Here is a 12,778-nt window from a genome sequence, read left to right on the forward strand (position 1 = left end):
AAAAAAAATCGGATCAAAATTAACAGCAATAGTATCGCCCGAGACGTTTTTACGTGGTGCACGGTGTAAGTTAACCAATCAAACGCGAGTTTGGAGCTAGCGACGTTTTTTTGCCCTGAGTTTTGACTTCCAGTCAGCTTGAACCAGTAACCTCGACAACGTGTCCTCAGGAAATTCAACGTCTCACTTTGTTCAGTGGACGCAGACCTGCTGCTGCGTCACAAAATGTGACCGTAGGATTTGACGAGGTTGTGTCCGTGTAGAAGAAGACACGGCGGACAGAAGCTACGTAGACAGCCTGAGAGGCTTCACTCGGGGCAGCAATCATCCGGCTTTGAGGTCAGCAAGGAGGAAATAACGAACTGTGTTTTTTTTTTTTTTCTGGCTACATCTCATCAAGTAGTTAGCTGTCATATGTGAGTTTTGGTTCAATCTTATTAACTGTCTAACAGTAACTGTTACATTGTTGTGTTTGTTTGTTTTTTTTGGCCTGGACCCGGTTGGCAGAAGAAGCCACAAAAAAAAAAAAAAAAAAAAAAAAACCCGACGTTTACGTTAGCTTCCTAGCACAGTTGCTACTTCGTAAAGAGCATAAAGTTAGTTAGTTAGCGTGAAGTCAACTCTACGTGGTGATCCCTGGTGGTCTAATTAATGCTTAAACTACGTAGCTCGCTAAAGGCAACGCAGCTATAATTGTACACGTATGTTTGGAAGTTATTCAAAATGCTTGTTGATTTAAAAAAAAAAAAAAGAAAAAAAAAAAAAAGAAAAGGTCTCCTCGCTAATTCCGGCTATCGTTGTGAGCTAACATTAGCGACCTGCCTGGAAACACCGGGTGAAGCAAACCAGAAGATGTCAACCGGGTTTTTTTTATTTGTTATTTTTACACGACCTGGTTGTTTACGGAGCATTTTTTAAACGAGCTCGGTGTTGTCTCGACGCCCCGAAGCTCGAGTACACTTGTAGAACTAATCAATCACAATTAAAAGTCTCCAGCTACAAACAACCGACCTGTTGAAAACGCCTCAATAAACAACAGAGCTTTCGGATAAATGTCACTTTCTTCTGACGACCGAGCTGATTTGTGTCACATTTTTGTCCGCAGGCTTTGATAAAGTGATGGCAGATGAAAACACGCAGTTCTGTGGCAATTGGTAAGTCTGAACAAGTTACATGACGTAATCGATGCATTTGATGGTGGTGAACACCAGGTTTCATGATCTGCTTCACCCTTTGTTTTATTATTATTATCTATTGTTTTTTTTTTTTTTTTTTTTAGCAAACATGACATCCCAGAGGCAAATTTTACAACTCACGAGATCCACTGTCGAAGAAACATCGCCCTGTGTGATGTGTGCCAGGAGCCGGTGCCCCGGTCGGACCTTCAGGAGCACAAGCAGCAGGAGCATACACAGGTAATATCTGAGGGGCAGGAGCATAAACGGGTAACACCTAAGCAGCAGGAACTTACACTGGTAACAGGGATTGGGGCATATCATTGGTGCTTTATTTCTTATATAAGTCTATTTGACATATTTTTTTTTTGTATGGTAACTAAGCTGGCTAATGCAGCCTCTGCAAGTCCCACCAGAGAAAATACATATTGTACTCCAGTCACCACTGACATCAAGTCTTTGCCCAAAAGGAAACGATTAGTCATTAATGATAATGACTGAGACCACGACTGTAATTGTAAAAGCATTTTTATTTTCATTTTAGATTACTTGCAAGTGTGGTTTGAAGATTGAGAAGAATCATATTGATGTTCACCAGGTATTGTTGAAGATCCTTTTCATTCCCTATTCATGAGTGTGAATATTTAAGCATCTTGATTAAATCCTCTTTACAATGGTTGTCTCTTACAGAGCTCTGAGTGCTCTCAGCGGCTGGTCCCATGCCAGTACTGTGAACTGGAGCTTGTTTTCAGTCAGTCCAAAGAGCATGAGGATTACTGTGGAACACGCACGGAGCCTTGCCCACAGTGCAAGTGCAACGTAATGCTCAGAGAACAAGCTGTGCATCCAGTCTTATGTGGAAGCCTCACACCGCCCCAAGAGAGGAACAACAGCAGGATGAGTCGCAGTCCAGTAGAACAACAGTCTCCAGGTGCATGGTTTGAAGCCCACTCCATTCGAAACCTCCTAAGGGCCCAAGAAAGAAGCCCCAAGAATAACAACATCAGTGCAGCAGAGCTGCAGTCCTTTCCTCGGCCATTTGAGCCCAGAGTTTATGACACTTCAAGCGGACCTCAGGCCTCAGTAGACTGGAAAAATGCTGCACCACGGAATACAACATTTAGCCACTGTAAGTGTATTCATTATTACATTTATTTGTTCGCTAACAGTTATTGGTGGGGCGTTTAGAAAGTCCACTTACTTTGAAATGTTACTGTCAGCTTTTCCCTTATGAAAGGCAGTCTTTGGGAAATTAGTTTTGCAGGCAGAGGACATGCAGTAGATGCCCCTGAAAAATGATATACATTTTGGAGAGATTTTGTTTGCTCAGCATCAGCACAAAGGTTTTCCGTGTCGGAGGGCCAAAGATCGCGTTGCACATGCTGCTAACTTTGATTGTGTGTTTTGAAAATTTGAGGTTAGCCTGACCAACAATAGACAATTTCACCAATGTGTTGAAGAAAATTAAGTTTTAATATATTAAGTCTGAAAATATTCGAACAAATCCTTATTATTTATATATCTTTATCTCCCATTACTGTCCTCATAGACTGGAACTATTGTGCTGCTGCTTTCGGCGTTGATTATTTTCTGAAATGACCATATAATCCGTTTTTCTTTTAGTGCTGGGGCAGAGTGATTTCCTGCATGGCAGCAGCAGCAGCAGCAGTGGGTGGCCACACAGTGAGCACACACTGGATGAGGATTCATCTGGCCTCGACTACATGTTGGCTCTCAGCCTGCAGAGTGATGGAGAATCAGTGTCTGGAGGTTTAGAGGCCAACATGTGGAGTGATATCTGGGACCACAAGATTGGGAAGTCTACCACCTCTGGAAGCTCCCCTCTCTCTCCACCCAACAACAATTACCCAAACTTCAGTGTAGGGACAAGCACAAGTGCAGTGCAGGACCACGATCAGACTGGTAAATCAGTGGTGATTAGGATACTTAAATGTTATTCTGATGTCAATTTGTTAATCATTTAAAAATGTTTTTTTTATAGATGCCATGTTGCCTTGTGAGTTTTGCGAAGAGCTGTTTCCAGAAGAGGACCTCATTCTACATCAGGTTTGAGATTACTTTTGATGACATTGATTTTTGTGTTCACCAGCTGACTTAACTGTGGCCAACATCGATTTAGATGAAAGTCTGGAAAGATCCTTTAAATTCGGGGATTAGATTGTGATTGTGACAGTCTTGGATCTAAACACGTGAACAACACACCTACAAACCAGTCAGCTCTCTAGAAAACTGTTTTCCTGCGCTCACAATCTGATCAGTGATGAAAGCACTACACGCATAATAAGCAAGTTGCGTTGAAGGACTGCCATGTGTCACATTTATAGACTTGTAGAATCTTTTCTTCTTCTCCATGTTTTGGCCGGGTGTTTTAATTTAACTTACTCAGTTTTATTTTACTAGCAACTTGCACATCAATGGTGTTTATGAAACAATAATTAGATCAGACCTTCTTTAGGCTGCCTACGAACTTCTGCCTGCTTTTTAAAATATTTTCTCTTTTTTTGCTCTGATGACTTGCCTCACTTTCACTTTAACACTGGTGGAAAAATCTGCTTTGACTTTGTCGATGTCGTCATGGTGCATTTTGTTTTTCCTTCTAAAACGATCCACAGGCTGCTGCCATCTGTGCTGGGACTCTGTAAGGTCAAATGGTTGAGACAGAAGTCTGTGTCTTTGCGCCAATCAATGCAAAATGCTTACATCATGACAGATATCAGATGGCGTGCTAACATTTGCATACCTCTCTTTATCCTTGTTTCGCTCTGTTCACAGTCCACTTGCAGCCTTTGTCTGTTTGACTGTTTGACCCTCATCTCTATCGAGAAGGAACTTGATGACTCGACTCTTGCAGGTTCGGTGTGGATCTCAACCTTTTGTACACTTTCTTTGTTTCAGACTGGGTGCAGTCCGGCTTCTGCCTTTGCCTCTTTCAGCAAACAGCCCTTGACTCCACCTAAAGAGGAAAGGATGAGCAGGAATGCCCCGGGGCTGATGCATAACCTGCCTGACACACTGGCTTCCAACATCCCCACCTTCCCTCGGTCAGTGTCACCAGCGTCCTACAGTCCTCCAGCCAGTCCACTAGAGGGCGATGTGGTTATTCCATGTGAATTTTGTGGCGTTGCTCTAGAAGAGGCTGTTGTCTTTCACCATCAGGTATGTCACTCATCACGTTAACTTGGCAGTCTAAAATGAACATATCATGATGACTGTTAAGGATTGGATTTTATTGCCTGTGAAGGAAAAATATTTGAACCTGTCATAGTGTAACTGAAACAATGTGGCATCTTTATTGGCACATAATTCAAATATTTTTTTGTGGAGAGATTTCTTCTTAATGACTTAATGACCCTCCCTTAAATTTCATTCCTGAATATGTGTTCACAAATATTCAATATTAAACATTAAATAGTTCAAATAAAATAAACATACAGGTACGAATATTCTCTTGTTTTGTGATACTTTATTGTTTGTGTGTTTTTATATCCAGGACAAGTGTGATATGCGCCCTCAGACTGCCCACCCACTGAATAATATAACAAAAGGATCCGTCAAAAAGCCGCTAAGCGCTGCTAAAGACCCCTTTGGGCAGACGTCTCCAGATTTCCAGAGAACAATAAAGAACCAAGGTAAAATATACAATTTATACAGAATACTAAAAGTCAGATTAAAGTCAATAAATACCTGAAGAATTCTGGTAAATCTCATTATAGCATGTGAAGTGCGTCAGCAGTGTGACAGAATACAAATACTTTATTTGGATAAGGAACAGATATCATTCCCCGAATACATATTTCAACAATATTTAAACAATGTAACACAGAAAAGAGGGAACTGTGGCAAATTTTGGACATCGGGTTTTACACTCAACTACTTCTGGTGTAAATACAGATATTAATATAACATACACAGATAAAGATGATGGCTTGTACATGATAGATATGCTACTTATCATCTATTTTTTGTTTAAAGTGCCAGAGAAGAAGAGTCGAACATTTTTGATACTGTAGTGGTGTTTTTGTCTGTAATGTGCATGATTAAGTGTGTGTAATATTTAGTTTTGACTTGTATATAAATGCGGTTGGACAACATCTTAATATCCAAAATATCCAATGAAAAAGATTGTGAACCAAAAAGGTGCAACACTTAAACACTTCTGTCTTTATGTCAACAAACACTAAACATACATCAGCAAAGCTCATAAAGCTATTTGAGTTGATCGTAATTGACCCAATACTCTATGTATGGGCATTACTGTCTGGCCGTTGTGTTTGCATGTATGTTTATGTGTCCATATTGTTTATGCTCCCACACACACACAGATAATTTCTTGGAGGAGGACTTTGGGTTTGACAGGGACACACCACCAGGACAAAACCCAAGGGGATGGCAGAGAGGCTTCATCGGACCACCAAGTCCAAGAAAGACGTTCAACTGTGATGTTTCTGTGAAAAACAGACCGCAGCCGAGCAAGGAAGCAGAAGGGGCTCATTTATCTTTCTGTGACTCTGACAAACCTGGTTCTGCACCTCTGAAGGGGTAAAAGCAATGCTCAGGCTCTATGGAAATATATATATTTTTTAAATTTACTTAGTTGTGCTTTTTTGTAAATAACTTTTTTGTATGTTATTAATATTCTGATTTAATAAATGTTTTTGTCCAACAGACTTCAACTCCCAGAAAATACAGAAGGGAGAGGGAACAGAAGGAATCCAATAACAAAGGTACATTTAATTATTATTATTATTATTTTTTTTTTTTTTAAATCATGTGCAGTAGAGACAGACAGGAAATGTGGGGAACAGAGCAGGGGAATGAGATGCAGTAAAGGTCAGTATGTCTAGGAGACGAACTGGAGACTTGAGACGAAGCATTTGTGTTGGGTCGCTCCAGTAGTTCTTTAAAAACCAATTAAAGTCATCCTTTTTTTTTAAACTAAATAAAACCCCCTCATATAATAGTGAAATCTATAAGACTGCAGAAAGCTGATCACAGAATTTGTGTGGTGTTTCAGTGTAATTTTGGGTGTCCTCTCCCTTTACTCAACATGTTTTTTTCATCTGTTAAAGGGTTTTCAAATGTATTTTTTTCCATTTGCAGTTACCCAAGAAGCAGAATGAAGAACAACAGGAAGAGTGAGAGCTGGAACTTGTGGAGAAACAGACAAACCAAATCTCCTACTCTGCTTTTCATGTATCTTTTTGCACACTTTCAAAAATGAAATACTATCTGATAAGTGCCTGTGAGAGTATTCGTATCTTGCAGTTTATATTTAGGTTTCTTTCACTATTAAAGTATAAGCAATTAATTTGGTTTTATTCATGCATATTCTGCTTTATTTCATGATTTGTTTCAAGTGTTTGCATATCTAACATCAAGCCTTAACAGATACATTTTAAGATGTTTTTTATTTACAGATTAATGAATCTGATTGTTTTTGGTTTCACTGTTCAAGTCATGTCATTATGAGCACAGAGACCATCAAAGACAGACGCATGACTTCGATGGGCATTTATTGAACTTAATCTTCACCTTTATAATTCAGCCAAGGAAATTTTGTTTTCACCCCTGTTCGCCAGTTCCTTCAGGTTATTTGTCAGTGTCCCTGTTGGTTTCTCCACCTTCATGTAACCTAAAGCACTTTGATAGATTATTTGGTTAAAAAGGGCTTGAGGAACAGATTTGATACATTTATGCATCTTTGACCAAGAAAAGAGTAACGGTATTATTGAATATTTGTCTTTTTATACTGTTGAACATTTGTCTTTAATAATTTGTCTGTAACTACCCAGTAATAATTAGATTTTTTAAAAATCCTACCTATAGAACTATATATGTGTTGTTAAGATGAGATAGCTTTTAAAGCAGTGTGTCCTGTCTAATATTGTTTTAAGTAGTATGAAAAATGTTGTGGTCCTTCGAATAGTATTCAAGATTGATAAGATGTTTTTTTGTGTGTAACATAGGGTCCACTTTAGAAATATATATAAATGTGGGAGCCACAGATGGTTGAGGATGCAAATGTTGCTCTTCTGATCAACAACGCTACAGACGTTAGAGAGCAGCGGAAATCGCATGGTATGGTGTTTAGTTGGACTCCACGCTCTCACGGCACACCGCTGGCTATTTTTGTTTTAGGACAACTGTCTTGATTCTCTTTGTCTTTTGTGATTATTAAATGTTGCAATGAAGACATTGATTTATGGCTGCTGTTTGTATTTGGTTTGTGCTGTTTCATACATCCGTCTTCAACCACAGTCAGCACATAGGCTGCAGCCCACCTGTTGTTCTGCACAGGATAGAGCAGGTATAGATAATGGATGGATGGATGGATGTTTCATACCTCTTTATACTCCTCCATATACTCTTCTAGGCCTCCTGAATTAATCAGTGACAGCCCCAAACTGTGGAAGTAAGGAAGATACAAATGTCTCTCTTTAATTGTCACATTTTCAGCCAGTTGACCACTTAAAGAGCTTCTCCCTCCTGTGTCAGAATATGTGGTAACCTGAGTGTGTGGTGATAAATGCAGCAGAAGGAGATATTTTAAAATGTATTTGATGTGACAGTACAGCAGTAGTATGGACTCATTATTTCTTTTACAATAGAATCCAGCATAGGTTTTGTTGTGATTATTACAACCATAAATTATGAGTAGTCTGGAAAAGGCCCACCTGCTTAGTGTCAGGGGGATTTTGCATTGGTGCATTGAAAAGCAGTGTTCATCTGCTGGCGTCCTCAAGATCACATCTTACAAACCGAACTGTTACTACACAAAACATTTTTTGTGTAAATTCTCCGTCACGGCACGGTCATGTCCTCAATATATTTGGAGGGAGTATATACTAAATGTATACATGCTGGGTATCTGCTGGCTAATTCCAGTATATTCGCATTTAATTTGTTTATATTCAAATAGTTTTGCGCTAGCAAAATGTTCAATATTTCTCCACAACAATTTAAAACTTGGCCACATGGAGAAGGATTTTTTTTTTTATTATTATTTTCCAGTTCTAATTTTAATCACATTACTGAGGAAACTCCCTGGAAACACTTGCATAAAAAAGTGTTGGCATCACAGATGACTTATTTTTAGTGAGTTTTTAAAAAAAAAAAAAAAAAAAACCTTGCAGCAACCAGATATTAAAAACATACAATTTCTGTTACTTTTAAAATAAAAGTTAAACAGTAATTGGGGTAAGTTCATACTACTTAGTCAGAAATCCCTCTGGCTTTGGTGGCTAACACTGGCACTATGTTTGTTTTAAAAAAAAAAAAAATTAAAAAGTGGCCCTAATCACCCTCCATACTTGGACTCCCTTTTTCCGTCCTCCCACACAGCGGCGCGCTTTGAATGAGCGCCGGGAGAAGCCGGACAGAGATGGGCGGGGTTACACCTTTCAGTGGGAATCCTCGGTTCAAAAAGCTGCCGACGTCTCTCTTACACGAGAGTGCGGAGCTGTTTTGTTTCTGCTTTCACTGCGATTCACGAGACGACTGAAGGGGACCGAAATATGCTCTCCACGAGAAAGTTAGTTTTTGTTGACTCAGAAGAAAGTTTCTAACTGTGCTGAAGACTGGGAGAGTCGGCAGAGGGGAGGGAAAGACGCAACAACAACAAAAAAAACCAGCTCACAACTCGTGCAGGTGGCACACGTTGTTGACCCGGGGAACCACGCTACATCGGGACTCTGCATCCGGACCTTCTCGTCTCACCTGAGCCCGACAAGAAAGATTAAAATGTCCCTGGAGAGTTACTCAGCGCTGGACGAGTCCTCTCTCCGAGCCTTGGTGAGTAAATGAAAGGGGATGCTCTGGAGATGAAGTTAATGAAAGTGGGACCCCACTGGTGTGTGTGTGTGTGTGTGTGGGGGGGGTCTTAGTGTATCATTTAAAGTTTAGTTTGCATACATTCACAGATACACCATGGAGGCTATTTAGTTTATTACTCTGTTTGGGACTTTAAAAAGTCTTTTAAAATAAATGTGTACTGTAAGTCTCTGAGGATCACAAACTCAATTAGCTACCACATAGCCGACATAACATCTTCATCCAACATTTCATCCAACAGCCTTTTCAGTGGCTTCCCCCCCCCCCTGGTAATCTCTCCTTTTGATAATGATACCTGACAGGCAGGTAGGATGTGCACAGTATTCAGGATAATCCTTTTTCACTTTGTAGTTAGTTTTTTTATCAAGCAAAAATACCACTACTTGCTTCATGTATGTCATATACCCGGATTTATCTATTTTAATTCATTTACATCCTTGTAAAATGAAAATGTGATGGCATGGAGTGCCAATCTGGAGAAAAACCACGTGTTTTTAATGTAATACTGGAGTATTAATGAGTTATCTTCTTCTCTTTATAATTATTACATGAGCACATAAATAGCTGTTAGTTATTGTCTTTGAGTAAACTAAGAAATAGTTTTGAATCTATTAAAAATAAAGAGCTGACTCTTCTCTCAATGAGCTGCAGAAGGGAGGCTGTGGCTCAGACGGTAGAGTGGGTTGCACACTAATCGGAAGGTTGGTGGTTCGATCCCCAGCTCTTCCTGTCCATGTGCCTGAGTGTCCCTGAGCAAGACACTGAACCCTAAGTTGCTGCCGATGGTGTGTGAATGTACCCTTGATGGTGATCTGTCTCATTAGTGTGTGAATGGGAAAACCATGTAAAAGCGCTTTGAGACCAAAAGGTGATAAAGTGCTATACAAGTACAGACCATTTAGAAGTTCCTGAAATTTTGAAAATTAGATTTTGTAATATTATTCCACATGTGAGCAGCTAATCAGTGCAGATAAGATGAATGTGTCAGATCTAACACGTACAGGTTTATAGTCACATTAGTCAGGTCATAATTATTTCCAGAGGAAGGTGAAGTATCCAACATTTATCATGACACCTGTAGCACTGACACATTTACAAGGATGCATGAGTCAGCCTGTGTTCAGACAGTGTTACAGTGGACTGAATCACAGCTACGTAACAGTCACACATGAAACATCTGGGAAAAAGCATTCATACCCAATTTGGCTTTTTATGGAAGTTGTGATGAGTTTTGATTTGAACCATCAGGTTTGTTGTTGACCACCTGTCAGATCAAACTACACTCATCTAACTCCACTTTCCAGTCATTATCCTCACTCGTTGTTTTCCCAAGAATGTAGAGAAGAAGAAAACATTTTCTTTAAGATCCGCAGACCTGACAAGAAAAGGCTGTTTACTTTGGACCCAGACAGAGTACAAATGTAATGTTTAGTTGACCTGTCTGACGCTATTTAAACTGTATCTGTTATTTCCCCGAGGCCTGGAATCGTCTGGCCAAGAGCTACAGTCTTTTCATAAATCACTCAAAGGACAAGTTTTTTTTTTACCATGAGTGACATTGTACTAGTGGGAGAACAGGAGTACCTGCAGTAAATAATATTGCTCCAGCACAATGGTTTACTTTGAACATGAGTATCGGTGGCTTTGATCAGTCGGTTTATGAGTTTATTTGTAGAAGGGCATAGCAGGAAAGAGGGAGGGAAACTAGACGCAATTGAGGAAAGACTCAACAGAAATTTTGGCAGAGAAAACCATGAGTATTAAGTATATAGTTTGTTAGATGGCGATGCTCAAAGTTTTTTAGAGAACCTGTCTGAGTCTTGCTTTGTGTGGCTTGTGCTCTGCAAGAACTTGCTCTAAAAGCCCGGCATTGTCCAGGGAGCAGCAGCAGCAGAATAAAATTATGCAGACGCTGGAATTTAAGTGTTTTTATCTTTGTGCGACACCCATTTTTCACCCCATTGTCGAGCTGCTTTTTTTTTTTTTTTAATGCCTCGTCTCCTCGGTGCCGGATTGGTAGAGCTCAGGGTCTTTTCCCCAGCTTCCCTCCTTCTGATGTGACCACCAGCTATAAGGTCACCCAGATCCCACATTACCACTGATGATGTTTGTGGTGACTCGAGTGTCAGAGTTTTCCACAGTGAACTTAGTTTCAAAGGAAACAAACTCTGCTTTGTCTTACTGCTCAGAGGAGATGTGATGGGATTTAAATTCAGCTCGACAGACTTGAACGTAGCATTTTGTGTTACTGTGTCAGTCACTGTTTGCGAATTAAAAGCTGTTTTTCAAAACTCTCGAAAAGATGATGGACATTTAGAGATTCTCAAACGTAATTAAACTGGTTGTAAAGCCGGGTGGAGGAGCTGCTATTAAATAGAAGTTGGATAACGAACACAAACTCCAGGCCTGTTTTGTACTTAATGAACTAAACAGTCAGAAGGTCATGTGGCGGACCCTCTAATGCCACTAATCCTGTCTCTACACTCCTATTCAAAAGCCAGGCTGCCTTCTATATTGCTCATTTAATCCCCTCCATGGCAACCAGGAAAAGCATTTTTCTTTTCTCTTGCTACCACAATAATTTAAACATCCCCAAAAAAATAATCAGTTGGTGTCCCACTTTCCTTCCTTTCCTCGTCTGTTGCAGGTCATCTGTCTGAATGGAGCCTCTGTGGCCATGAAAAACCCCAAAGCTGCTGAGGCCAGTTGGAGAAAAGCTCTCTCCAACCAAACGCCTCCAGCAGTTGTGTCCTAATAGTAGACGTTATCAGCTGATTTCCAGCTTGAAGGGTGATGGTTATCACTTGTCACACCTTTGAATTCTCGGTGTGTCAGTGCGTCAAAATCCTGCAGGACGAGTCTGGCCTACAGGTGTCTGTTCTTGTTGCACCTGTACATCGGCCTACTTGGCTAAAAATAAGGTTTAATTGTGGCATCTGTCTGCTACATCATGACCTCCCTTCTAATTATCTCCTAAGTGCCCGAGCTGCTCTGCAGCACACGAGGGGTGTAGAAATGTGACATACATTTTTGCATAAAACCTTATTGTGTTGCAGTCTGTTAAAGCACAACTCACTCTTTTTTATTCATTTCTAAATTGATGTGACAGCTCGGAGACTTTTCCGTCACCGGCGCCTGCTGGGCGAATTTCACATGCTGGATGTCTCACAATGATTTGTAACTAGTCTTGCCAGCCCTGTGATTGTCCTTTCTCCCTGGTGAGCAAGAGGCATTTACACATGTTTAAAATAGGCCAGTTTCCCTCTGTGGTCCAGCCTCTGTGATGTATGGGACCCCTGGGCCTTCGTTTTATGGCTCTCTGGACCCTTTGTGCGTTGACAGGGGCTCAGCGGTTACAGTGGATAGGAAGAATGGGTTTGTTTTGTAGAAACTTAGTGTAGTCCCCAGATTGTCCTTAACCCCCCCAGAGATAGGGTCTAAAATGTCAGCCTCATCATCAGGAACTAATAAATTGGAAAAATTACGCTACATTACATAACGGATTTACTTTACACTGTTTTTACGTTGTTTTAAAGGATCCTCTCTCTTTGTCATTACACTCTTAAGTTAAAAATGATGTAACTTAAACGCAAGTGGTTTTGACCTGAGCCTTTGTCCAATCATGAAAACCATTTGTCTTTCTTCAAAGATGTCGCAAAGCTGACGTGTTGCTTGTACAAGCTGCTGCATGCAATAGATCTTCTTTTGAATTCAGCCCCCCCCCCCCTCGCCCCCCTCTCCTTGCCATAAAC

General features: G+C 40.3%; 2 protein-coding genes across 4 annotated transcripts in view; both read left to right on the top strand.

Annotated features, from left to right (window-relative positions):
- The first annotated feature begins 210 nt into the window (after positions 1–210).
- On the top strand, positions 211–7,395 carry trafd1 (TRAF-type zinc finger domain containing 1). 3 transcript variants are annotated; one of them, XM_069138642.1, is made up of 12 exons: positions 211–339; positions 1,106–1,154; positions 1,280–1,415; positions 1,720–1,773; positions 1,866–2,304; positions 2,799–3,098; positions 3,178–3,242; positions 4,092–4,352; positions 4,687–4,825; positions 5,519–5,735; positions 5,863–5,920; positions 6,297–7,395. In XM_069138642.1, exons 2-12 carry the CDS (start codon positions 1,120–1,122, stop codon positions 6,333–6,335), a joined length of 1,743 nt encoding a protein of 580 aa, XP_068994743.1. In that variant the 5' UTR covers positions 211–339; positions 1,106–1,119; the 3' UTR covers positions 6,336–7,395. The 3 variants fall into 3 exon arrangements, with proteins under 3 accessions (XP_068994743.1, XP_068994742.1, XP_068994744.1); XM_069138641.1 differs by lacking the exon at positions 211–339 and adding an exon at positions 344–416; XM_069138643.1 differs by lacking the exon at positions 211–339 and adding an exon at positions 463–701.
- A 1,268-nt stretch (positions 7,396–8,663) lies between these two features.
- smtnb (smoothelin b) overlaps positions 8,664–12,778 on the top strand; it is a 46,083-nt gene continuing 41,968 nt past the window's right edge. The window contains exon 1 of the mRNA XM_069138254.1: positions 8,664–8,987. Coding sequence (XP_068994355.1) covers positions 8,937–8,987 — 51 coding nt within the window. The 5' untranslated portion in view covers positions 8,664–8,936. The remainder of the gene's footprint in view (positions 8,988–12,778) is intronic.

The sequence above is a fragment of the Embiotoca jacksoni genome, unplaced genomic scaffold, assembly GCF_022577435.1.
Source record: "Embiotoca jacksoni isolate LCO1_2020_lvr unplaced genomic scaffold, fEmbJac1.0.p SCAF_8, whole genome shotgun sequence".
In the NCBI taxonomy this organism is placed as follows: domain Eukaryota; kingdom Metazoa; phylum Chordata; class Actinopteri; family Embiotocidae; genus Embiotoca; species Embiotoca jacksoni.